Source organism: Spermophilus citellus, assembly GCF_964194105.1.
Source record: "Spermophilus citellus genome assembly, chromosome: 3".
Taxonomy (NCBI): Eukaryota; Metazoa; Chordata; class Mammalia; order Rodentia; family Sciuridae; genus Spermophilus; species Spermophilus citellus.
Window position 1 is genome coordinate 16,735,465 of NC_138184.1, and position 25,280 is coordinate 16,760,744.

General features: G+C 54.8%; 1 protein-coding gene across 1 annotated transcript in view; it reads left to right on the forward strand.

Annotated features, from left to right (window-relative positions):
- Window positions 1–4,583: 4,583 nt before the first annotated feature.
- KLHL26 (kelch like family member 26) overlaps window positions 4,584–25,280 on the forward strand; it is a 28,190-nt gene continuing 7,493 nt past the window's right edge. Inside the window, exon 1 of the mRNA XM_081285385.1 lies at window positions 4,584–4,735. Coding sequence (XP_081141511.1) covers window positions 4,653–4,735 — 83 coding nt within the window. The 5' untranslated portion in view covers window positions 4,584–4,652. The remainder of the gene's footprint in view (window positions 4,736–25,280) is intronic.

Consider the following 25,280-nt stretch of genomic DNA (forward strand, 5'->3'; position numbering starts at 1 on the left):
GTAGTTGTCTGGGCTCAGCCTCCTGAGCAGCTGGGGTCACAGGTATGTGCCACAACCTGGCTCCTGGTGCTGGGGATCGAACCCAGGGCCCCACATGTGTTAGGCACGCACTCTAGTACTGAGCTGCTCCCCCCGGCTGGGGGGACAAGTTCTTGCGAAGGGAAGAATTGAGTTCACTGGTCCCCACTTCCCATGCACGGAAACCGAGACCACCCAGCAATCCAGGAGCTACTGCCCAAGGGCCTCAGTGATTCACCCGAGCCCCCCGTGCTCACCTAACGTGCTTGGTGCTGTCCAGCAGCGAAGCAGCCAGGAAGAAAGCAGCATCCACTCCTTGGGGAGCTGACATTTAAGTGGGGGTGGACGATAAGCCAAAAGAAAGAAAAAAAAAAAAGGAAAATGTCTGATAATTCCTCAAAAATTTGAACATAGAACCACCCGATGAGCCAGAAATTCCGCTCCTAGGTATCCGCCCAAGAGAACTGAAAACAGGGAGTCAACAAATCCTCACACTCAAAAGTTCACAGCAGCTGAAAAGTGGAAACAACCCAAATGCTCATCAACAGATGAATGAATGAACAAAATATGGCCCAATCACACGGTGGAACATTACTCAGCCATCAAAAGGAGCAAAGTACTGACGCAGGCTGCCACATGGATGAACCTCAAAAACATGATGCTGAGTGAAAGAAGCCAGGCCAGAGGCCGCAGGGTGTGGGAGCACATGGACAGGAAATGTTCAGCACAGGCAACCACAGAAGGCAGAAAGTAGATTAGGAGTTTCCAAGAGCTAGGAGGAGAGCAGGGCGTGATTTTATGAGAACTAGATTTCCTTTCGAGGGTGTTGAAATTATCTGCATCACATTAGGAGAGATGGTTTCACAGCATTCTGAAGGTACTAAACCCTTGTGGGCCAGCAGCCCAGGAGGCTGAGGTAGAAGGATCATGAGTTCAAAGCCAGCCTCAGCAACTTAGCAAGGCCCTAAGCAACTCAGCAAGACCCTATCTCTAAATAAAATATATATAAAAAAGTGCTGGTGATGTGGCTCAGTGGTTGAGCACCCCTGGGTTCAATCCCCAGTACCATTAAAAAACAAAAAACAAAACAAAACCAAAAAACACACAAAACAAACCCTTGTGGGATTGTAGACGTAGTTCAGTGGTAGGGTATATGCCCAGCAAGCACAGGTCCCTGGCTTCAATCCCTAGTTCCGTCAAAGTGAGAAATAAATGAATAACAAATAAAAATAAGGGCTGAGGTTGTGGCTCAGTGGTAGAGCGCTTGCCTAGCATGCGTGAGGCCCTGGGTTTGATCCTCAGGACTGCATGTAAATAAGTAAAATAAAGCCCATTTAAAACACTTCCTTAGTTGTCAATGGACAGCTAAGAAAATATTTTAAAAAATAAGATAAAAATTATTTTAAAAACACAGAATCATTTATTATGGGTATTTCATCTCAATTTTAAAAAGAAAAGTAAAGTTTGTTAGATGGGAAGAAAATTCAGACTAGGCTGGGAACAGAGAATGGGCCTAGGGGCTGGAAAACAGTCACCCTGACAGCGACTGCAGAATGCAGGGCGATAACAGGAGTTTTTATTTGACGTTGACCTGTGTATTTTATAGAGAAGCAAAAAGGACCATTGAGTGTTTCATGGCTTGTTCCAAAACCATTTGGTGGTGACAGCCTAAGGGGTGGACACCGGCCCCCCCACCCCCCCATCCCCCCGCGTGAGGCTGCGGGAAACCAGGCCCCCCTGAGGCTTCATTCCCTCCTCTAACACCCGGGGGTGTGAGGAGGCCACCAAGCTTCGACCTGGGGCGCTGAGCCCCACAGCTGGTCGGAAGCAGGGGAGCAGGTGAGGTCCCTGCCTCTGGGGCAGCTGTGCCAGCTGCAGGCCAGATGGTGGCCGGGCCTGTGGAATTGCCTGCTGTGTCCCTGCTTCAGCCTTTGCCAGGCTATAGGTCATCTTATTGGGTGCGGGGTGTGCAGTAACCCATGTGGGCCGTCACGGTCCCCTCCCTGGACCCTGCTTCATCCAGAGAAGGCAACCTCTACAGTTTGGCCCAAGAACCCTGCAGAGAGTCCTGGCTTTGCTCGGCCTCACCCCCAAATCTCACCTGTCCTATTAGCTACACCTGCAAAGTGCACTCCAGCCAACACTACCCGGTCACCACCCTGGGACAAACACCATCAATTTTGGCCTGAATTGTTTGCCTCCTAATAAATCCCCAAATGTCAGAGGAGTTTGTTAAAGTCAGTGTTAATTAAGTCCCCTCTACTGAGATGGCCCCTCTCATTTCACACATAAGGATGTCTCCACAGTGACCCCTAAGACCCTCAGTGACACAGAGAATGCCTCCCACCCAGTCTCCCACCTCTTCCCTCTCCCTTGTTTTTGCTTGATAGGCAACTCTCCAGGCATGCTGATGCCTCAGGACCTTTGCACTTGCTGTCCCATGGCACATGGTCTTCGAGCACCCAGGGTGTCCAAAGGGCTGCAGGTCTACAGCACGCTCCGAGTGTGCACGCAGCCAGGAGCCCAGCAAACCTCTTCTTACTTATCTGTGGCTGTGGCTGTGTTCCTGACATGTGGGTCAAATCTGGATGTTATGAAGTGTGCGTGCATATGGACAGCATTGACTTCAACTCTAGTGTAGCGGGGGTGTGAGCTGGAGTTCTCTGCTGAGTGGGGTTTGCTGCCTCCGTGTAGTTCATCTGGAACAAAGGCTGCATGGTGGACCAACCTTGGGCGGAGGAGGGCGTGTCTGCAGAGCTTGCCGGAACGTGAGCGGCTCATGCATGCATGCGTTCAGCATTATTCAGTGATGACTGTGCTGGAGAGGTCAGCAGCACCCAGTTTCTATCAACTCCCACAGTGTAATCTCCTGGGCATTTTACACAATGTTTGAGCATATCTGTGCACCCGGACCTCTGCAGGAGATGGATCAGTACTTGGACCCGGTCCTCCTTGCAGGAGCCCACTCAAGCAAGCCCCTTACGCCCTCCTCCAGAGTCTCCAGCCCTGTACACCTTCTTCTCCTAGTGCTGACTCAGGGAGAACTTTGAGCCCCATCTGGACTCCTGGTCCCCATCCGAGCGAGGTTGCATAAAAAAGCTCTGACTCAGAGAGCAAAAGTAAATCTGCTCAAGGCTGAAGAAAGGATCCTGGGAGCTTGGACCCTTCCAAGGCAGTGATTCTAGGCTTTCAATTAGTTTAGGGATGGAGGGTGTCCTTGAGAGCTCTGGATGCTTTCTAGGAGGGTGTGTGGCTGGGGTGAGGGGTTGGATTTGGCTCCACAGGGTGCACAGCAGGGAGGGATGAAAGAAGGGAGAGGAGGAAAGGAAGGAAAACAGGAACAAAGACAAAAAAAGGAAAGACACGGATGACATTGAGCCCTGGCTGAAGACTGGGGTGTCTGGGGTCTGGAGCTTTCCCAGGGCGCTGGGCCTGATGGAATGAACTCAGATGGTGTAAATGTGAGTTCGAAGAACCTATAGGCAGGGATTTGGGGGAGTAGGAAGGGGATTTGAGTAGAGGTTGGGGAGGTAATCTGATTGGGGAGACTGAGGTATAAGAAACCACAATTAAAGAATGAAGAAGGTATGGTGGATCTGAGGCAGGTGACTGGCATCTGAGGGTGGAAGTTCTGGGAAGTTCTGGGTCTTTTAGAGAATAGTTGGGATCCAATAGTGTTGAAAGTCTAAGACCTGGCAGGGCATGAGTTTCCACGTTTCTGAGGGAGGCCCGCGGAAGGGGTAAGGCTGGGAGTGGGGTGTGCGTGGTGGGGAGAGGGTGAGGTTGTCAGAGTTTAGGGACCAGTTTCTGCACGCCTTAGCTCATCCTCTCCCGCGCCCCTACCCTTAGCCTCCTTCCCGGTCCCTCCCGGCTCTCAGCTCCTAGGTCTCACCACACCCAGCCCCACCCCAGCCACGCCCCATCCTCGTCCCAGGCTCCGCCCACTCACACCTCGCCCTCCCGCAGCTCCGCAGACCTGGCCTTCCCCTCTTCAGGACGGACCCCCCCACACACTCTCTCGCGGAGTCACTGAGCCTCAGCCCGCCCCTCCTCACTCGGTCCAGCCCCCCCGGCCCCGCCCCTCCTCTGCGAGTCGGACCCTCCCTGGTCCGGCCCCACTTGGGACCAGACCACGCCCTTCTCTGGTCCGACCCGCCCCAGCTCTGCCTATGGCCTTCTGATACCTCCGCTCCGACCCTCTTCAGACCTGGTCCCTCCCTTCATCTTGGGCCCCGCCACTCATCATACCTGGCCCCGCCCCTCTCCCTGCCCCTACCTTAACCCTTCGCCGAGTCCCGACACAGGCCCCGCCTTCAAATAGGCCCCGCTCCTCCCAGCCCGCACACGTCCCCCTGCCTCTCCTCAGTCTTGGCCCTGCCTCAATCCTTCACCTTTCACTTTGGCCTGGTTTTGGCCCCGCCTCCCCGAATAGGAGGCCCCTCCCACAATGCCCCGCCCCCTCACCATGCTGAGCTCCGATCCGTCCATCAGACCACGCCCCCTCGTTTGGCTCCGCCCCAATATCTCGTCTAGGCACCGCCCCTCCTCAGGCCCGGCCCCTCTTCGCTCCCGGCTTCTCGGTCTACCCGGTCGGCGCGCGCGGCTCCCGTCACTCGAACGCGCGCGGCGGGAAGATGGCGGAGTCCGGTGGCAGCGGCGGTGGGGCTGGCGGCGGTGGCGGCTTCGGCGCAGGCCCGGGCCCCGAGCGCCCGAACAGGTGAGTTCCGGCCTGCGGAGTGGTCGCGCCTCTGGCCCGGAGCTCCGGGGATCTGTAGGGGTCCTGGGGGACGGTTTATGAGGTCGTCGGGTACTGTGTGGACCGAGGGTCTCTGATGGGGCAGCTGGAGGCAGGCTGGGCAGTCCAGGATCTGCACTGGGCCCTAGGCTCCTGGGGATGGCCCCGACCATAACGGGGTTGTGGGGGAACTGGGGATGCCACGGAGTCTAGGAAGCAGAGAGGGGTCGGAGCGGGGGCCACAGGCAATCTGGAGGGTGTTGAGGAGATCTTGGGGATCTGAGGAGGAGGTTGAGGCTCAGAGCTTCCTGAGGGGTGCTGAAAGACCCCAGGTAGCTAAAAGGGGTCCTGGGAAGGATGAGGCTCTGGGAGGCTGTGAATGGAGGATCCTAGTGAACCTGAGGGCCTAACCCGGGACTAAGGGGCCTGGAAAACCGGAGAGGAGAGTCACTGGGAATCTGGGTTCCCAGTAGGTCCCAATAGCTAGGAAGGAGTCTGTGGGGACAGAGTGGTTCAAGGGATCCTGAGGGATGCAGGTGGGTGTTGGGGAGCAGAAGATTGCTAAAGAGCAACGAGGGTCTGCAGAAAACAGGGTTCTTCCTTGGAGCTCCTCCCTCCCATCTCTGGGTTTCAAATCCCTCCTCCTCTCAGGCTAAAGGACTTGATGCAGAGTCTTACCCCTAGACAAGAGGGCCAATTTCACCCATTTGATCAGAAGGAGGCTCCTTTCTCCATGGCCAAATCTTGAGATGGGTTGAACCCCAGAATTTGCACAAAAAATTATAGATGTTTATATTCTTCTTTGTGTTGATCCACATCCACATCTCTGAAGGAACACCTGCCTTAGGGAGAACCACTTCCCTCTTATCCTATTGGGCAAGGCCAGCATGGCTCAAGACACTCCACCCCAGCCCCCTAGGACAGCCCACCACCCTTGGCTGGCGGAGGAGGAAATTCAGGCTCTTCATTGCCAGGAAGTGTGAAGGAGTCAAAATTTTCAGTCAGTGTGATGAATGATGAAGTTGGTCCCAACTTGGGTGCTATAAAGTTGGTCTTCCTTGCAGGGCTCTGGGCTGATGCCAGCAGGAATGGCCTGATGGCCTGGGGGCATTACTCAGCTTTGGAGACTGGCATGGAATGGTCCATCTAGGGCACAGAGGAGGCAGAGGCTCTGACTGTTCCCAAGGGTGCTGAGTGGCACCTTAAGGCTTAAGTGTGTGGACACAGCAAGGCAAGGGACTGAATCTGGTCTGCCAGTGCCTAGAAGTCAGGGACATCTGTGACCAGAGGAGTAACCAGACTTCCAATGTGGGAAAGGGGCTGGGGCACAACTGGACACCTGCAGAAGGGATCAAGGAGATATCAGAGGATTTGGGGAGATATTCAGAGAGTAGAGCGCGTTGGGCTTGGTGATCAGGCATGAGGTGGCAACTAAGGGACAGACTGAAGGACCACAAACCTCAGGTTCCTGTCTTGGGCCCTGAGGTGAGATTACCTGGGACAGGGCTTTTTATTCTTATTCATTTATTTATTTTTTTGTGTGTGATACTGGGAATTGAACTCTGAGCTACATCTACAGCACTTTTTATTTTTGGGATAGGATCTTGTTAAATTGTCAAGGCTGACCTCAAAATTGTAATCCTCTTGTCTCAGCCTCCCTGGTAGCTGGGATTACAGGTGTGTGCTACTGTGCCCCACTCCGGCTATTTTTTTTTTAGTTTTTAATATTTATTTTTAGTTTTCGGCAGACAAAACATCTTTGTTGGTATGTGGTGCTGAGGATCGAACCCGGGCCGCACGCATGCCAGGCGAGCACGCTACCGCTTGATCCACATCCCCAGCCCCCTGGCTGTTTTTAAACAGCTTTATTGAGGTATAATTAATTAATTGCAGACCATACAACTCATTTAAAAATTTTTTTTAGTTGTTGATGAATATAATACCTTTATTTATTTATATTTGGTGCTGAGAATCGAACCCAGTGCCTCACATGTGCAAGGCAAGTGCTCTACCACTGAGCCACAACCCCAGACCCCAGTTCACTCATTTTAACGAACAGTTCATTGAATTTTAATATTTGTTAAACTGTGTATCTGTCACCACGATCCAGTTATTTATTATTACTGTTTTTTGTGGTGCTGGGGATGGAACCCAGGGCCGAATGCAGGCTAGGCAAGCATTCTACCACTTAGCCACATCCCCAGCCCAACTCCATGTTTTAGAATAGTTCCATCACCCCAAAGAGTCCCCCAAAGCTGTTTGTAGTGCACCCTGTTCCCACCTCCAGCCCCAGGGACATACTGACTTGCTTTTGCCCTCTATAGTTTTACCTTTTCTAGAAATTTCATATGAATGCAATATTTGTCCCCTCCCCTTTCCCCTGCCACCTTTTGTGGCATCAGGGATCTAACTCAGCACCTTACACATCATAGGCAAGTGATCTACCACTGAGCGACACCCTCAGCCCCGGGACTGTACACGTGGCCGTTGTGGAGCAGCCTTCTTTCCTTAACATGTTTCTGAAATTCATCAGTGTTGTTGTATCAGAAGTTTATTCTTTATCACTGCTGAACGAATTGTCCCTCCATGCAGTGGTGTATGGGTGGACAGTGTTTATCTATTTTTGGATCCATGGACTGTTGTGTTGTTTTCACTTTGAACAATTGTAAATAAAGTTGCTGTGAATGTCTGGGTATGTGTCTTTGTGTGGATGCAACACATTCATCCTCTCAGGTGGATACCTGAGTGGAATGACTAGGTCATATGGTACATGTATGTTTAACTTTTTAAGAAACAGCCAAGATTTTTTTTTTTTTCCAGAATGGCTGCACCCTTTTGCATCCCTTCCAGCAATGCACCAGAGTTCCAGTTGCTTCTCATTCTCACCAGCACTTGATATGGCCTGTTCTTACTATTAGCCATCCGTTTTTTATCCCCGATCCCAGGGCCTTGTGCATGCTAGGCAAGCACTCTACCAGCGAGCTACATCCCAGCTCTTCTTAAAATTTTATTTTGATACAGAGTCTCACTAAGTTGCTGAGGCTGGTCTCAAATTTGTGATCCTCCTGCTTCAGCTTCCCAAGTATCTGGGATTACAGGCATGTGCCACAGCGCTCAGCTTGAGTTTTTAATCTATTCTGGATACCAGTCCTTCATTGGATAGATGTTTTGCAAATAATTTTTTCCAAGTCTCTGTCTTTTTGTTTTCTTAAATATATCTTTCATAGAGCAAAAGATTATCATTTTGATGAGATTCCATTTGGCAATATTTTTCTTTTATGAATCATTCTTTTGGTGTTATATTTAAGAAATCTTTGCCTAAATGGAAGCACTTTCTTAAAAGATGTCTCCACCACCCCTGAAATGCCCATCTGCTCCCTTTCCACTATCCTAGTGAAAATCACTTTTTTTCTGGAGCAGATGATAGATATGTCTTATCCCTTGGGTTTTCATGCGGGCAGAGGGGCAAAACCCTAAGGTGGCACACAGATGGCACCCACAGAAGGAGGATCAGGTTTTATTTTTATTTTTATATTTTTCAACTTTGAGACAGGGTCTCGCTAAGTTGCTGGGGTCTTGCTAAATTGCTAAGGCTGGACTTTAATTTGGGATCCTCCTGTCTTAGCCTCCCAAGTCATTGGAATTACAGGCGTGCACCACCGCAACTGGCAGCAGGATTGGGTTTTGAGGGAAATTTGTACAAGATCTTCTTCCAAAGATCCAAATGAGATGTTGAGGCCTCTGTAGTATTGAGTTCCTAAATGTATTCCCAAGGGACCAGCCTGACCTGGTACATGATCCCCCTCCTTGCCTCAACTGCCTATGCCTCCTTGTCCCCCTTCATCCCTGACACTCCTAAGTTATGGGCCCTCAGACTCACCTGTCTGATCACCTGAGCCTCAAGTAGCCACAGAGCATTGTTTTCTGGTCACCTTGTGGGGTAAAATTTACATAACCTAAAATGCACCCATTTCAAGTGAACAATTCAGAGGCATCTAGTACATTCAGAATTGTGCAACCTTGACCTCTATCTCATCCCAAAATGTTCTCATCATTCTAAAATGAAATCCATACCTATTACCAGCCACTCCCCATACCCTTCCCTCAGCCCTGCAACCACTAGTTTGCTTTCTGTGTCTGTGAATTCACCTGTTCTGGGTACTCCATATCAGTGGAATCACACAGCATGTGATCTCTTGTCTCTGGCTTCTCGGCGTCATGTTCTTGTCTTAGCAGGTGTTGGTGCTTCATTTTCATGGCTAAGAATATTCCGTGGTGTGGCTGAACCACAGTTGGTTTATCCATTCACCACTTGATGAATGTCTTAACTGGTTTCCTGTTGCCGAAGAATACTTGAATGACAGGCATAGTGGTGCATGCCTGTAATCCCTCCCAGCGACTCAGGAGGCTGAGACAGGAGGACTGAAAGTTTGAGGCCAGCCTCAGCAACTTAGTAAGGACCTAAGCAACTTAGCAGGACTCTGTCTCAAAATAAAAAGTAGGCAGGCCTGGGGATGTAGCTAGTTGTTAAGCACCCCTGGGTTCCATTCCTGCTACCAAAACAAACAAACAGTGACTCAGAAGGCAACTTAGTGAGACCCTGTTTCAAAAGGTAAAAAGGGGTCTGGGGCTGTAGCTCAGTGATAGAGCGCTTGCCTTGCAAGTGTGAGGCACTGGGTTTGATCCTCAGCACCACATAAAAAGAAATAAATAAAAATAAAGATATTTTCATCTATAACTAAAAAAATTTTTTTTTTAAAGTAAAAAGGGCTGGGGATGCACAATACCCAGCATCTCTCTCTCTCTCTCTCTCTCTCTCTCACACACACACACACACACACACACACACACACAAACGCGTGTGCGCGCACACACGTAAAGAAAAAAAGGATACCGACACTATGAATAAGGAGAAGAGTCTGTTGAGCTCTCAGTGGTGGAAGTCGAGGAGCATGATGCTGGTATCTTCTCCACTTCCTGTGAGGGCTGCATGTGGCTTTAACTCACGGTGGGGCAAGTGGACGTGTGTGGAAGAGGAGGGGACAAAGGGTGCCAGATGCTCTAAAGCAAAGCCCTTGGAGAACTAATCCAGTTTGGGGAAGGGCATTAATCTTTCTTGCAGTCCCTGCCTCCCAATGCTGCCGCACTGCCAACCAAGTTTCAACATTATTTTGGTGGGGACAAACCACATCCAGCCATGGGCAGTGGGCATTTTGTCTGTTTCCACCTCTTGGCTATTATGAATCATGCTGTCGTGACATGTGTCTGTTACATTTTTGGGTAAAACCTGTGCCCAGATCTTCACTGTATATATCTAGGAGCAAAACTGCTGGGTCATGGAGCTGGGGTGGTGGCTCAGCGGAAGAGCACTTGCCTCGCATGTGTGAGGCACTGGGTTCGATTCTTAGCACCACATGTAAATAAATGAACAAAATAAAGGCCCATCAACATAAAAAAAAAATTGCTGGGTCAGGGGGCTGGGGCTGTAGCTCAGGGGTAAAGCACTTGCCTCGAATGTGTGAGGCACTGGGTTCAATCCTCAGCACCATATAAAAATAAATAAAGATACTGTGTACACAGTTCATCTACAGAGAAATAAATATTTTTTAAAAATTGCTGGGTTAGTGGGCATGGTGGGGGACACCTGTCAGCCCAGGAACTCCAGAGGCTGAGTCAGGAAGATCGAAGTTTGAGACCAGCCTGGGCAAGTCAGCAAGACCCCACCTTGGAATAAAAAGGTCTGGGGCTGCAGCTCAGTGGTCGAGAGCTCTTGGGTTTGACCCTTAGTAGCACTGAAACAAACAAACAAAGAATTGCTGGACCCTGTGGACGACTTAGGTCCTTGATCTCACCAGTCACCACCTGACATTATTCGGTGAGGCCCTTGGTGTAAGGGCCTGGTCGGGGGAGCACGAGTCATGCTGTCTTGGGTGTCTGGAAAGTAGGTGGCACAGAGATACTGAATGTCCAAGAAATAAGACTGGCAGGGAGGAGGGCTGGCCATGGGGGCGTGGAAACAGTTCTCCCGGGTTTGCAGCCTGACAGGTAGATGCCTCCTCTATGGGGTCAGGTCTTTGTGGGGAGGGCTTGGGGGGGGCAGGGGAGGCTGGCCTTGTCAGTGACACCGACTTTCTAGTCTGCCAGGCAGGGTGCCTGCATTAGCCTTTTTGTCCCCTGGAAGGTTTGTCATTTGGCCAGAGATGGGGGCGGCTGCTGCCTTCCCCTGGCCTTTCCCGTGGTACCACAACTCAAGACGTGGCTCAGGAGGGACTGCGCTCCCCCACCCCGCCGCCCCCAGCCTTATGTAACTTGTTTGTTCCAACTTCTCTCTTCTGCATCCGAGGGGGGAAAAGAAAGAGCAAAGCATATTCTCCTTCCTTCCCATCTCGAGGGATCAACAAAACCTCGTTGCCTAGTAGAGACGGTCGTTAATGACTGAGCTGAACCTCAGGGATGGACGGAGTGTGGCTGTGGCTGCGGGGTTGGTGGAGGGGCGGCCGGCCTGGCCTGGGCTCACGGGAACAAAAGGCACTTGTTCTGCAGCGGCCTCCTCCAGGCCTGGCCTCCTCCAGGCGCAGGCCGTGGGCCCTCAGCGGGATCCAGGCTCCTTGGAGGGAGAAGAGTTTGTCCACTTGGGGTGCCACAGGTGGGGAGGAGGAGCCTTCCAGGAGTTGAGTTCCCCCGGCTGATCTCCGTCACTGGGAGCTACCAGCCTGCAGAGACCTTCAGGAACCTTCTGCCTGGCCATGCAGGCTCAGTGGCTTGGCCTTTGGCATCCTGCTCCTCAGCCTGTGTTCCCTAAAGGTGCCAGGGGGCCCAGTGTTGCTGGCTCATGATGCTTCTGGGGCTGAGGAGGGGGCATGGGGGCGAGGGATGCTCTGACTGCAGGTGTTTTTCCCTGGGAAATCATGGTCGTGGGCCTGTCACGGTTCAGCCTGGTTCAGTGGCCTTTGTCAACAGCCTTCTCTGACAGTCCCTTGGATTATCCCCCAGTAAGCCCTGACACCTCTGAGGAGCCCAGCCTCTAGAGCCCTGTCAAGAAGATGGGTGGGGCCATTTGGCCTTCCAAGGAGGTCTCATTCCCTTGGCCTCGTCCTCCTTTCCAAAGGAGGAAAAGGCAGAATCGGGTTGAGGTTGTGGCTCAGAGGTAGAGCGCTTGCCTAGCACGGGTGAGGCTCTGGGTTCGATTCTCAACACCGCATATTAATTAATAAATACATAAAGGTCCATCAACAACTAAAAAAAAATTGAAAAAAAAAGATAGAAAGAAAGAAAAGGCAGAATCTTGACCCTTCTGAGCCAGGACTCAGCTCCCCCTGGGAGAGTCAGGGAGATCTGGCAGCATCAGGTGCCACATCCGGTGACAGCTGTCTGTGGGTTCCTCCCTCCAGCCCGTAGCTGCATCAAATTCCTCATCTGGGAGGTGGGACCCAGCCCCCTGGGTGGGGTGACAGAGAAGAAACAAGTGGGGAGGGGGGATGTCGCTGGGGGAGTTCTGTGTTTGTGCTGCATTGGTGACATTGCTCTGCAGTGGTGACGCTGCCAGCGTCCTGCCCGCTGTCCCTGCATGGGAAGCATGGGGTCCTGGCAGGCTTGTCAGCTGACTCAGTGTGTCAGGTGGAGCAAAGGGAAAGCTGGCCTGAGCTGCTGGGAGGGTGGAGGTGCCCTTCCCAGGTGGCTGTGAGGTGCAGGGACAAGGCTAGCAGGGGAGCAGCACATGGAGAGTCTGAGCCATCTTGGTGACACAGAGAGGGAGCAGAGGGAGCTGGCGCCCAGGAGCAAAGCTCGCCCAGTGCGTCTCGAGGGGGCCCGGGGGGTGCAGCTGAGGCTGGGAGAGCTGGGGGCACTCAGCTGAGCCAGGCCCTGTAGGGGTCACTTGGCCGGCCCCAGGGAGCGAGGCCACCCTTACCTCACCTGCTTGCCAGCAGGGTCCCCAGAGCTGCTGACAGGAGATGGCTCTGCAACTGCACGCTTTGCCCTGAGCTGTGCACGCGACTGTCTCACAGCTGGACTGCCTTCACCCGGTAGCTGCGACCCCCCAGGGACAATCTTCTTGTCGTCGGCCATACTTATGGGGAAGAAAGGTTTTTATTAGTCTCCACCATAATCACGCCATTGCCAGGGAGCTGGGAGGCAGTCATCCACCTTCCCCAGGTGGCTGTTTTATTGCCCCGGATCTCCCCCAGACACTTTAAAAGGGGGTGTTTCCCTTACTCTTGCTCATTGTTTTTTGTTGGTTTCAGGGTTTTAAGTTGTGACCTGTCCCTTGGCTTTTCTATTCCTTTCCCTCCCTCTCCCTCCCTCCTTCCCTCTCTTTTTCTTCCGGGTGCTGGGGTTGGAATCCAGGGTCTCTTGGCTGCCAGGTAAGTGCCTCACCACTAGCCTCACCCCCAGCCAGGCTCTTGAGTTTTTTGTTTTTTGTTTGGGTTCCACAGATTGAACCCAGTGTTGCTTAACTGCTGAGCCACAGCCCAGTCCTTTTAAAATTTTTTATTTAGAGACAGGGTCTCAATGAGTTGCTTAGAGCCTCCCTAAGTTGCTGAGGCTGGCTTTGAACTCTTGATCCTCCTGCCTCAGCCTCTGGAGCTGCTGGGATTGCAGACGTGTGCCACTACTCCTGGCCAGGCTCTTGATTTTCAGGCTGCTTTAGACCTGGCATTGCGGCCCTGTAGGAGGTGTGAGAGGGGGAGACACAAGCAGAAACAGTTATGTGTCTTGGGGGCTTTGGGGTCTGGAAGGAAGGGTGGGATTTGCTGAGGGTGTTAGGTGAGGTCAGGGGACACGTACCTCTGCACTCTGGCTTCCTGCTCTTGTGGATGGGATTAGACAGCCCTTTTTGCCCTCTGGTGGGTGTCACAGGTCCCCTGTGTGCCTGCCATTGTGCTTGGTGCTGGTTGTGTGGGTCCACAGGACAGATGGGCCTTGCCTCACCAAGCACCACATGCCACAGGAGTTAAGTGAGGCCGTTTCCCAAACGATCCCAAGGCTGAGTTAGAGGTTCCCACCTCCTCTGGAAGGTTCCAGAGTCTTTTCACAAATGAGGTTGAGCACAGGGAGAGGTCATTCATATGACTGATGAGGGTGGGGAATGAGTGCGGGGTTTTGGGGACGGTCACTTCGGTCAGATCCCTGTTTTGGAAAGATTGCTCTGGTGACAGACAAGGGAGTCTGGGCGATGAGAGGCCAGCACAGGCTTTGGGGCCATTAAAGGTTGAACTTGTGCAACCAGCAGTGGCTGCTGGGAGGGCTCTTAGGTTTCTGCTATGCACTGAGGGCGGGTGCTGGGTGACCCATCAGGTAAGTGGGAAGGAAGGGAGGCCCCACCTTGGCCTTGAGTTGCTGCTACTTGAGCATCCAGTGGCTCCGAGAGGTGAGGACCCAGCCTGGAGGGCCTGCAGCCCTGCCTCTGTTCCAGAGCAGTCCTTGTGCCTCTTCCTGTTCCAGGCCTGAATCAGGTCAGGGTCCCACCCTCCTTGAGGGCTTCAGGTCCTCTAGTCAGCAGGTCCCAGGCCGAGGCTGTCCCTGCTCCTGAGAGAAGGCTGCAGTCACCTCCAGGCAGAGCCCTACTTTGTACATCTTGTTGATTTCACCTTGGGTCACAGCCTGGGTCCAGCCCCTCTTCCGGCTCTCCCATTCCAGCCAGCAGGACCTTCCTAAGATATCACACCACATCACCGGCACCTGCCAGGGGCTCCCTGTCTCAGAACAGCATCCACTTCTCCATGTGACCGGCCTGGCCCCCTGAGCATTCGCAGCCCCGCCAGCCCTGCTGGTCTCCAAAGCACGGTCAGCTGGAATGTCCTGTCCCGCCAATTTGCACGCCTCAAGCCTCAAGTGTTGCCTTGGGGCCCGGCCATTCTGTCCACCCTGGCACCACTTCCCACCCCTGCATCCCCCTGTCCTGCTCTGTCCTCTGTGAGGACCTGTGTCCCCCTTGGATGTGCGCTCCTTGAGGGCAGGACTGTATCCGTTCACAGTGTCCCGTGGGGTGGATGCTCTGAGCGTGGATCTGGCCAGGGCTCCGCACAGTCTGTAATGGATTTTCCAGGGAAGCTACCCTGGCCGGAGGCTTCTGGAACAGCCGTCCATGCCTCTGCCCAGTGAGAGTCATCCTCCTCCTTCTCCTTTTATTGACGGGGCAGCAGAAATTTTTAGCCCGATGTCAATAAATCCACCCCATTGTAGAGAAGCCAGCGCACCGCGCCATTTTGCATGGGCTTCGTTTGGTTCACGAGCAGAACCTCTCAGCGCTGTGTGTGAAAGCTAAAGGCGGCCAACACAGCCGCCCTCCCCGTCCAGCTGCCTGAAGTGGGAAGTGGGGGCTGAGCCCGCTGGGTCCTCACTGGCGGCCGACCCACCCTCCTCCTCTGGTAGCCGCTCCGCAGCTGTGCGGACGAGCTCTCTTAACACTTGTTAACCCCGCGCCTCCCGGCCCTTCCTGCTCCCCGCCCTCCCCGCGCTCTCCAGAGAGGCCCCGGCTCCGACGGCCGAGCCAGCAGCTCGCTAGCGTTTCTGCTGCGGAGCGAGTCTTGGTGCGCATCCAGCGCTTGCCGACCCTCGCCTGCCGAGCAGCCCTGTGCCGAGCGCTCTGCACCTCGGCGGTGCACACTCGCAAATATTGTGATCCGGGAGGAAGTAACCGGCCCCTGGGGGACTCGCAGACCTTTCCTGCGAGGGCAAGGGCTTCCGGAATTGAACACGCTCTGCCTTCGGGGCTGGACCTTCGGGCTTTTTAAAGGCCTTGAGGGGGGTCACCCGAGGATTGAGGCCGAAGATGTTTTCTGACGCCACCACCGTGAAATTCCACAGGGGTCAAAGACGGGATCGGGCGGGAGCAGTCTGGGCTGGATATCCGGAGAGTTCTGTTCTCCACGGGATGTTAGAATTCGAGGCAGTTTGCCGAGGCCGAGCAGAGGCATGTGATCACCCGGAATCTCCTGTTACCTTACTGCAGCTCAGAATGGGGGTTTTCCTGTGGTGGGGCACAAGGGGTGGCGAGGTGGCTGTGAGGCAACAGGCACGCAGGGAAACCCACTGAGCCCCCCAGGCAGCCTTTCCGTCCACATCAGCTAGTCGCCCTTCACATGGACGCTCTCCAGGGCCGGGTTTCAAGTTGTACCATGTGTTCTAGCTGGAAGACTCTGCCCAGTCCCTGGAGGGCCGTCCTGCTCTCCCTGTCTGCTCTTCTTTCCAGGTTTGTGCGCCTTCGTTGCGTGAGGCAGGGCAATCCGGGGGTGCACAAACGTTTATGCTCCACGTGAGTCACTTGTACAAATGATGGGCAGTGTTTTCCTAGCCAAGGCTGATGGCATCGGGCCCCTCTGCTCCTCTGACCTCAGTCACGCCTGTAGCATGTTAGCATTTAGAGTCGTTGAACTTTTGCGTTGGTCAGGAGTGCGGGCAGCTCGCTGACCTTTCTGGGGGAGTCACGGAGAGCAGAGCGGAGCCATCTGTCTTGTCACAGACAGGCGGGACTCAGGCTAGGGACAGCTGCTGCCCACTTGCCCTCAGACTCACCCTCGGTGCGGCTTCCTCACCCACTGGCCCTGTAAGAAGCTCGTGCTGCAGAGTCTGGAGAGGCGGCAGCTGGAGAGGCGTTAAGTCCATGGCAGTTTTTCCAGAAGCTTGTCTGGAATGCCGTGGACGGGTCTAAACTTCTGCCATTGAAGGCTCTACTTGGTTACAAGAGCCAGAAAATCGACTCAGTCTTCAGTCAGAAACTCAAAGGTCAGCCTGGCGTGGTGGTGCACGCCTGTCACCCAGTGGCTCAGAAGCTGAGGCAGGAGGATTGCAAGTTCGAAGTCAGCCTCAGCAACTTAGTGAGATCCTGTCTCAAAAAAATAAAAAGACCTGGGGATGTGTCCTAGTGGTTAAGGGCTGCTGGGTTCACTCCTGAGCACCAGTTTTAGACCCCCTGGGGTTCAAGGCTGGAAGACCTCCCCCAGAATCTGTGATTCCCCATCTTTCAGCTCTTGCCTTCCCTTTCCTGGCCACTGCCTACCGGTGGAAAGGCAATCTCACTTTGCAGCCTAGCAACCTGATGAACGCCAGGGGTGACAGATCTCCATCTGGAAGCCGCAGCTTGAAATCTAGGGAGGCTCCGATGGTGTCAGGTGGACCCCCTCTCATCCTGGGACCCATCCCCATGGCCAGGGGTCTGGGAGGCTGTGGTTGACCAGGCAGGGTCACATGCCTCCTTTTTCAGCCCAGGTATGGGGTCTGACTGATCCTTGCTGATGCCTGAGGGCAGAGAGTAGGAGGGTCCCTGGGGAAAACCTTTTAGGCACCCCTAAAATGGGTGACAGGCTCCTTCTGACACTGAAATTTGTGTCGTCATCAGAAGGCTGAGCCCCAGGGGATGCCTGCCTGTGGCCCAGCTCCACTGGGGATGGGCACATGCCTTTTGGCAGCCCCGTCCCTTCTGGGGCCTCAGTGCCTGTGCTGCCAGGGGAGCAGCAGGCTGGGCTGCCTCATGCAGCTTTGTGCCCAGTCGCTGGAGTTCAGCAGCGGCGGGTCTCTGTGGAGCGGAGCAGTCATGCACCTACCTGCCTCCTCTGTGGAGCCAAGGGGTGTGCTCATTCAGGTGGCCCCGTCCCCCAGCCCAGCACAGGTGGGATGCAGTGGGGGGATGGGATCAACCTCACATCAGTGGGACAAGGCAGACTAGATGCCTCAGCCTGAGGCCTGCCCATTAGATTGCCCCTGGCAGGGGACCCAGCTGGACTGGGGGGGTGAAGGTTGTGGGGGGACCCTGGCTGGGCTGTGATGACAAGGGAGGCCATGGCAGAGACTCTGTACTTTCAAAGAAGGCTCAGAGGTGGTGGGGGAGGCCCTAAGCATGGAGGAGCTGGTGGACTTGGGAGTGGTGCAGGGAGGAGGGCCTGGCCACTGGACACAGAACAGCAGGAGCAAGGGTGGGAAGGTCAGATGACCCGGAGAGAGCCTGCTGAGTGCTTCCTGGTTGCTCTCAGGAAGAGAACAACAGACCCAGCTCTAGGACTTGGGGCAGGAGGATTCATGGAGGGGGGTGAGCTGTTAGCATAGGTAGCAGTTGGCCTCCAGCCTGGGGTTACCACCTAGGAGCCGTCTCCCTGCCACCCCACCCATCTGTCCACCCACTTATCATCCACCCACCAATCTGCTTGTCCATCCATCTATGTGTCCACCAGTCTGTCCTTCCATTCATCCATCTATGCATGTCAGCCCATCCCCCATTAACCATCTTCCTACACACCCAGTTATCTACCTCTGTCCATCCATCCGCCAACTTACCCAGCCGTCTATTCATTCCTTCTTCTACCCACCTGCCCACCCACCCACCTGTTCACCTATCTACCCTATCCTCCCCCTCCCCCCTACACGCTCATCCAGGTGACAGGCATGGCTGCGCTGCCATCACATGCTGGGCATGGTGGTGAGTACCAGGACATGGCAGGAGACAGAAGCCTCCCTGCCTGATCCTTGGAGGCTCCCATGTCATCCACGGGGACAAGTTGGGAACAGATGGATGATGAGCCAAGTGGAGCAATGAGCTGGTCAAGAAATCCAGTAGGTGGGTCAGCCAACAGACAGTGGCCTGGGTCTCTTGCACTGTGACCTGCAGATTGGGGCTTCTTTCCTGTGGGGTGGCTAGAGGTTTAGGGTAGTCCACACCCTGCGTTGGGCCAGCACTGAAGAGCCACCATCCTATTCTCCCCGCCGCTGAGCTTCGTGTCCATCCTTCCAACGGATGATCTCAGCTTTCTGAGCCTCGGATTCCCTATCTACATCTCAGTGACAACCTTGGGGCCCCAGCCATCTGGGCTGTGGAGAGGCGGGTCAGTTCCTGTGTGCCGGGGATGGGCCTGTGTCCTACCCATTGTTCACTGTGTGGTGTTAGGAAAATACCTGAACCTCTCTGTGCCTCAGCTTTCCCACCTATAAAATGGGGGTGAAGCAGTGCCTCTTTTCAAGGCTACTGGCTGCGAGGTGAGCGGGGAGCCAGGTCTGCACTGCCCTGCGTGGAGTGGATACTCACTCAGTTGGTGGGGGCTTTTCTGATATGGACAGCCCAACATTGTGGCTGGCCATGAGCCAGGGAGAGAGGGTACAGTGGATGCATAGAGCTTGCTACTGGCCCGGGGGCAGGGCCCGAGCACCCCTTCCCTTCTGGACCTCTTTCCGGATTTAGAATCTGCTGCCCTTGAGAAGTGGTCACAGTCGGGCAAGTCAGGGTTGGGGGGCAGGCACTGCCCACGGGTCCTCCCATCCATTAGCAGCAGCGAGAGCCTCACACAACCCCATCCCAGTGTGCTGTGGGCCCCCTGCCCTTCACAGCGTCACATGGAGCTGTGTGGATGTGCCAGCCCTGGGTGTGGGCAGGTTGCTTGATTACCTCCTGCTGGGCACTTCCAGATGCCTCCTCCCCTCTCACCCTGTCTCCGACCTTTGGGTAGAGTCAGGCTGGAGCTGCGGACATGCGCAGGGATTGGCTTTGGGTGGCGATTCCTGAGAAGGTGAAGCTGACTCTCCTATGGGCCAAGGGACATCTGTGCAGCCAGGGCCAGTCTGTGCTCCCAGGGCCAGTCACAGTGGGCCTCTCTGCCTCCAGCCTTGGGCTCTTGGGAGAAGGGAGGCTGGTTGGGGGCTCGGAGGGGAGGTTTGCTTGGCCTGCCCAGCCCACCTGCCTCCTGGTACCCACCCGGGTCCATCAGGTGGTGCAGACCAGCGTTGGCACGAGGGTCCTGTTCTACCTTGTTGGTAGCCGTGTAGGAACATCAACGATCTGGCCAGGAGGGAGAGATAAACAGCTCTGATGCCCTGTGCAGAGAGCCCCAGGCTTCTATGCAGCTGCGGGCCCCTGGCTAGAATGTTTATTTTTGGGGAGCTGGGGATGGAACCCAGGGTCTCAAGCCTGCTGGGCAAGTGCCCTACCACTGAGCTAGCTACCCCCAGCTCTCTGGCCACGGTTTTCTGCTCACTGTGTCTTTTTCTGTTTCTCTGTCCCCACCCCTCACATCTCTGTCAGCAGTCTGGGGTCCTGGCCTGCAGGGACATGCAGCTGTAGGGACCTTTTCTAGCTCCTGGGCTCCATGTTTGTGCATCCAGAAGCCCTGCTCTTTCCCCGGCTCCCCCGGGAGCTCAGCGAACCAGAGGACTGGACGTCTTGGAAGGAGCTGCCCGATGAGGAGGGATAACTCGGACAGGGGCCCGCAGCTGCCTGGGGGAGGCGGGTGGGGGAGCACCGAGCGGTCCCAGGAGGAGGCTCGCTGACGTGAGTGTGGGGGCTGTGGCCGGCCTGAGCCTTGGCGGGCCAGGGTGAGGTGCCAGAACACAGTGACTTTCTGCTGTGGCTGGGAGCTCAGAACCCAGAGCTGTGAAATATTGTGGTAACCATGGCAACAGTGACTGCAGGCAGTTGCCTGTGTGGGACGTGTTGGACCCCGTCTTTCTGCACCTTCACCCTCAGAGGCTGGTGAGCCTTGAGAAGCCGGCAGGTTGTGTGGGGCAGGGTGGAGCCGCTGGCCAGGCGCCCGCTGGGCCTCGGCTTCCCCATGTTGAAGGATGTATTCGCTGAACAGACGTCCTGATGCGGAGTCACTGGGTCCTGCGTGAAGTGTGACCCCTGCACCATCAGTGGGGGGCTTGGCGAAGGGTGTAGGTGGGTGGCAGGGGCCGGGAAAGAGGCTTCCAGCGTGGCTGCAGTGTGTGTATGTGTGTGTGCACTTGCACACTCAGACACGGTGAGGCCGAGAGGTGGGCATCACCTGCGGCTCAAGAGCTCAAGCTCCTCCTGTCCTCCATCTGTGGCTCCTGCCTCCCCGCTCTCTGTCCCCCTCTCCACGGGTCTCTGTCCTTCTCTGTGGATATCTCTCTGGGCCCCTGTTCCTCTTTTGAGGTGTCCTTCCCTCTGGGTGTCCGTCTCCCCTTCTCTCCTTTTCTCTCTCTCTGGGGCTCGGGCTTCTCTGTTCCTTCCTGGGTCTTGCACTAGGCTCTCCGAGGATGCTCTTGGAGGTGCTCCAGTCACCTGCCTGGGGATGGCTGGGCAGTGGCTGCGGTGGGCAGAGTCCCCTCAGCCACACCGACATCCCCCTGCCCCGCTGCCCCCTGAAGCGCAGCGTCCCCCCATGCACCGTGGACCCTGGGGTGGGGCGTCGTGCTGGGCTGGGGCGCAAGCCAACCAGCTGCGCCGCGCCGCTGTGCTCCGCGGAGCCACATGGACAATAAAACCAGAATTGGCTTTGGAAGTGGAAGTGCTCTCGGCTCAAGGGGAAGCGAGGGGCTCCACGCATCAGTGGCCTGCGGAGGGCAAAGCTGGCCTGAGCCTCCTGCTCTGTGTGGGGGTGGGAAAGGATTTTACAAAACCCCAAAGAAATGTTTCCACGAAATTCTTTCTCGTTCTTGCCTTTTTTTTTTTTTTTTTTTTTGGACATTCCAATGAATAGAATGGTTGGAGCTTCGATCTCCTGTGGGGTTGGGAAGCCGGTCACAGGGACCAGGCCGGCAGCAGGGTGGGGACTGGAGGGGGCCGCCCACCTGGCAGGTGCTCGGCCCCTCTCCTGAGGCTCGCACAAGCAGTCACCGCCTCCGCCAGCTCCCGATCTCCCCACCAGGCTCCAGTGTCCAGGGCGCCCAGCCTTAGCTGGTATGGCCCTGAGCTTTCATGACTTCCGGCCAGGCTGTCTGGCCTCCTTGGTGCCCCAAGAGCAGACCCCAAGGTGAGGATTCAAGGGCTCTACGAAGGAAGGACTCCAGAGGGAAGAAACCTAGGCAGGAGACGTCAACACCCTAGGAAGTTTCTGGAACCTGAGACAGGTGGTCCACCCGGGACATTGACCCTGCCCAGCACACAGCAGGCCTCTGTGCTTCATGGTGGTGCCTCCAGGGCAGGCCTGGTGCTCCTGTGTCCATCACAGGCCTGAGCCTGCATGGGGGTGTCCAGGGACAGTGCTAGGGGACATAGTGGTAGGGATTTGTCAGAATGGCCTTGGTCTGGGCCAGGCCTGAGGCGGGGGTGTGTGGCCACTCAGGAGCCAGATCCAGGATGAGGGTGCAACTGGGGCGGGTGGTGAGTAGCCTCCAGAGACGTCCTGACCGGGGCTGCTGACGCATTGCCTCCGATGACTCACGTGTGGGTGACCGTGACTTGAGTGGCCGTCTGGAGACTAGGCCCAGTTCAGGGCTGCCGCCGCCTTCCTGGGGGCCTGTGGCCCCGACATGCTGGCCGCCCCCTGTCTGGGGCTGGCCTGAGTAATGGGTCCTTCCCCTCTTCCTGGTGCCGGCTGGAGAGGACCTTAGTCATCATCCCTGGGCACCAGCCCTCCCTCCGCCTCCTGCCCACCTCTGCCGAGACCTTGCCTTGCCCCTCTGTCTTGGCACGGGGGCTCCAGCCTCCCTGAGCCCATCAGAGGCAGCACAGCCTGGTGTATGGAGGGAGAATGGGGACTTTAGGGACATTTGTCTTATCTGTAGGACAGGAAGAAGAAAGAAAACATCCATGTGAGACACCCGCTGCCAGGGACATGGAGAAGGACAGGAGGGGACGAAGCTGCTTTCTCCCTTCTTTGGTGTACCTTGTACCCAACACCTGGTAGCAGCAGTGAGATGAGCTGGCCCCATCTTCTGGACCAGGATTGTCATCAGAGCTGATGCGGCTCAGGCTGCTGGCTGCAGAGACCCTGGCCTGGCCCCTGATGCCCTCTCTGGAAGGTCCTGCTGGCCACCTGTGCTGTCCCTGCCTTCTGGGTCCCAAGCAGCCCTTCCACTTGTTGGGGAACCCAGATATCCTTTGCCCAGGGGAGCTCCTGGCCAGCTCTGTGGTTCCCCATTTTTCAATAAAGCCAACAGCAGGGGAGGCATCTGTGCCGTCGCCCCGGGCAGCGTCTCGGTCCTATAGTGTGTTCCCACACAAACAGCTTTGAGCACAAGCTCAGCCGCTGTGTCATCTGCACCTCCCTCCTCTCGAGGCTGCAGGTGGCGTCTGTCCCTGGTTACACATCAGGAGCAGTCTCCTTCCCCAGCCGGGGACCGCCCTTCACCAGAAGTACTGCATTTAGCTTGTTTCTCGTCTCCTGCCCCCTGTGATGCAGTCTGTCCTGCCCTCCATGTCGCCAGGTTCTGCATCCTCAGATTCAAACAGCTGCAGATCGACGACCATTAAAAAAACAAAAATGTGCAGGTATTTTTTCTGTCGTTGTTTCCTACAAAAGACCTCGTAACAACCGTTGACGTAGCGCTTCCACTGCATTAGCTGTGCTCCAGAGAGGACTCAGGGCCTACAGGAGGATGAGGGTAAGTTCTAGGCAAATACGACGTTATTGTGTGAAAGGGACTTGAGCATACTAGGATTTTGGCATCCGTGAGAGTCCTGGAACCAATTTCTCGCAGGAATCCAGGGATAAGTCTCGGAAGTTGAGTTGCTGGGTCAGGGACACAAGTCTAGAGTGTTGCTAAGCCTGCCAAATCGCCTTCCTGGGTTTTTTTTTTTTTTTTTTTTTTTTTAGTTGTCAATGGATTATTTATTTATTTTTATGTGGTGCTGAGGATCGAACCCAGAGCCTCATACATGCGAGGCAAGTGCTCTACCCCTGAGCCATGGCTCCTGCCCTCCCTGGGTGTGAACTGCCTCCTGTTCTACCAGAGTAGATTGAGCATTTGCTGCCAAATAACCCAGTGTCTCTGAGGCCTGGTGAGGTGTGAGCGAGGCTTGCTCTTAGATCTTTTCTTTTTTTTTTTTAAATATTTATTTCTTTTAGTTGTACACGATGCCTTTATTTTTATTTATTTAATTTTATGTGGTGCTGAGAATCGAACCCAGGGCCTTGCATGTACCAGGCGAGCGCTCTATCGCTGAGCCACAACACCAGCCCCACTCTTAGATCTTTTCTTTTCTTTTTTATTTGCACTGGCATTGAACCCATGGGTGCTCTATCACTGAGCCACATCCTCAGTCCTTTTTGGTTTTTTTTGAAACAGAGTCCTGCTAAGTCCTTAGGGCCTTGCTAAATTTCTGAGGCTGGCCTCAAACTTGCAATCCTCTTGCCTTAATCTGAATCGCTGGGATTACAGCCATGTGCCATCATGCCTGGCTCTCCTAGGTCTCTTCTAACCAGCTCTTATTCCTTTTCTACAAGCTTTCAGCTCATATTTTTGTGCATCTTTCATTGAGATTTCTGGCTTTGTGTTGATTTCTTGGTGCTCTTCATATATGGAGGAGTGTAGTAACTATGTGCCTAAGGATTGAGTGGCCCCATGATGAAAGTGCCCCTGGAATGAGATCTTTCTTCTGATGAAAATGTACATGTGCACACCTGTCCCAAGGGGCAGGTGAAATCCTCCCACACCACCCCAATATCTTGAACTTGTAAGGAAAAACCTGCCGACTGAAAGCAAAATGGCAAAGGCTGCAGGGCCTGTGCATAGCACCTCTGAGCCTCCCCCACTCTCCAGCTCAAAGGGAAGCTGGGGAAGTTGCTGTCTGTGGGAAGGGGCCAGGGGGCTGCCCAGCAACCCTGGGACATCTGCACAACTGAGAAAACAGACCCAGAGAATCAGGGAGTATGCCTGAGCACACCGCTCGCCAGAATCCTGCTCATGCCCCTCACCCTCTCTGGGTGCCCTCCGCTCCCCAGCCACTGCTCCCCCATGGGTCTTTCTTCCATGTATCTCTCAGAGGTTGGCCCCGTACTGGTCTGGGCTGCAGGAAGGATGGCTGCTCATGGCCTTTACCCAGGGGGGCATCCCGGCCTCCTGGTGTATTGCACACATTCAGTGGGCTTGTGGGAAGGGCACTTGGAATCCTGGTCTCCCACCTGGTCACCTCACTGGGTCTTTGCCTGGCTTTTCCTCCTCTGTCTCAGGCCATCTCCTAATCAGCTCCCCCCACAGCAGCTCCTGAGCACTTGATTGTTTACCTCATGTCTGTCCCTTTCCTACTGGAGCCTGTAGCACCATTGGTGGCCTGATCCCATTACGGGGTGCTGGCTGAATGAATGGCAGTGAACGCATGGCTGAGGTGAGGACCCTGGGATGGAGAGCCCTGAGGTGTGGCCCCCTGGTTTATTGGCCCAGTGTCCTCTGACCCTGGCCTGGGTGTCCTAGGAAGGCGCTGAGACATAGATTTGCCCTCAGGAGGCCCAGAGTACAGTGGGAGGGGTGGCCAGGCCTCCAGAGCCCTGGGACGCCAAGGCTACGAGCAGCCAGGATAGGCTCCCTGGAGCAGGGCACAGGCAGGTGCATCTCAGCCTTTGGCCCCCAGATACTTCGCACAGGGTCAGCCTTCAGGTTCAGGTTACTTTCTAGTGGCTGCTGATAATGAAGGCGGTGTGCCTGTACCCCCAGCCCACTCTACACAGCAGGGTCTGTGCAGCAGGGATGTCACCATTGCCGGGCCCCCCAGATGCATTAATCCTCTCTGTTTTAAGCCAGTTCTGGCGATTCATTCACAAGGTCAAGTTTGACAACACATTCTCCCCGGTTCTGGGAGGGAGGCTCTGAATGGTCACACCAGCTGTTCATGGTGCTATGGTGGCATTTGGACCTGGCCATT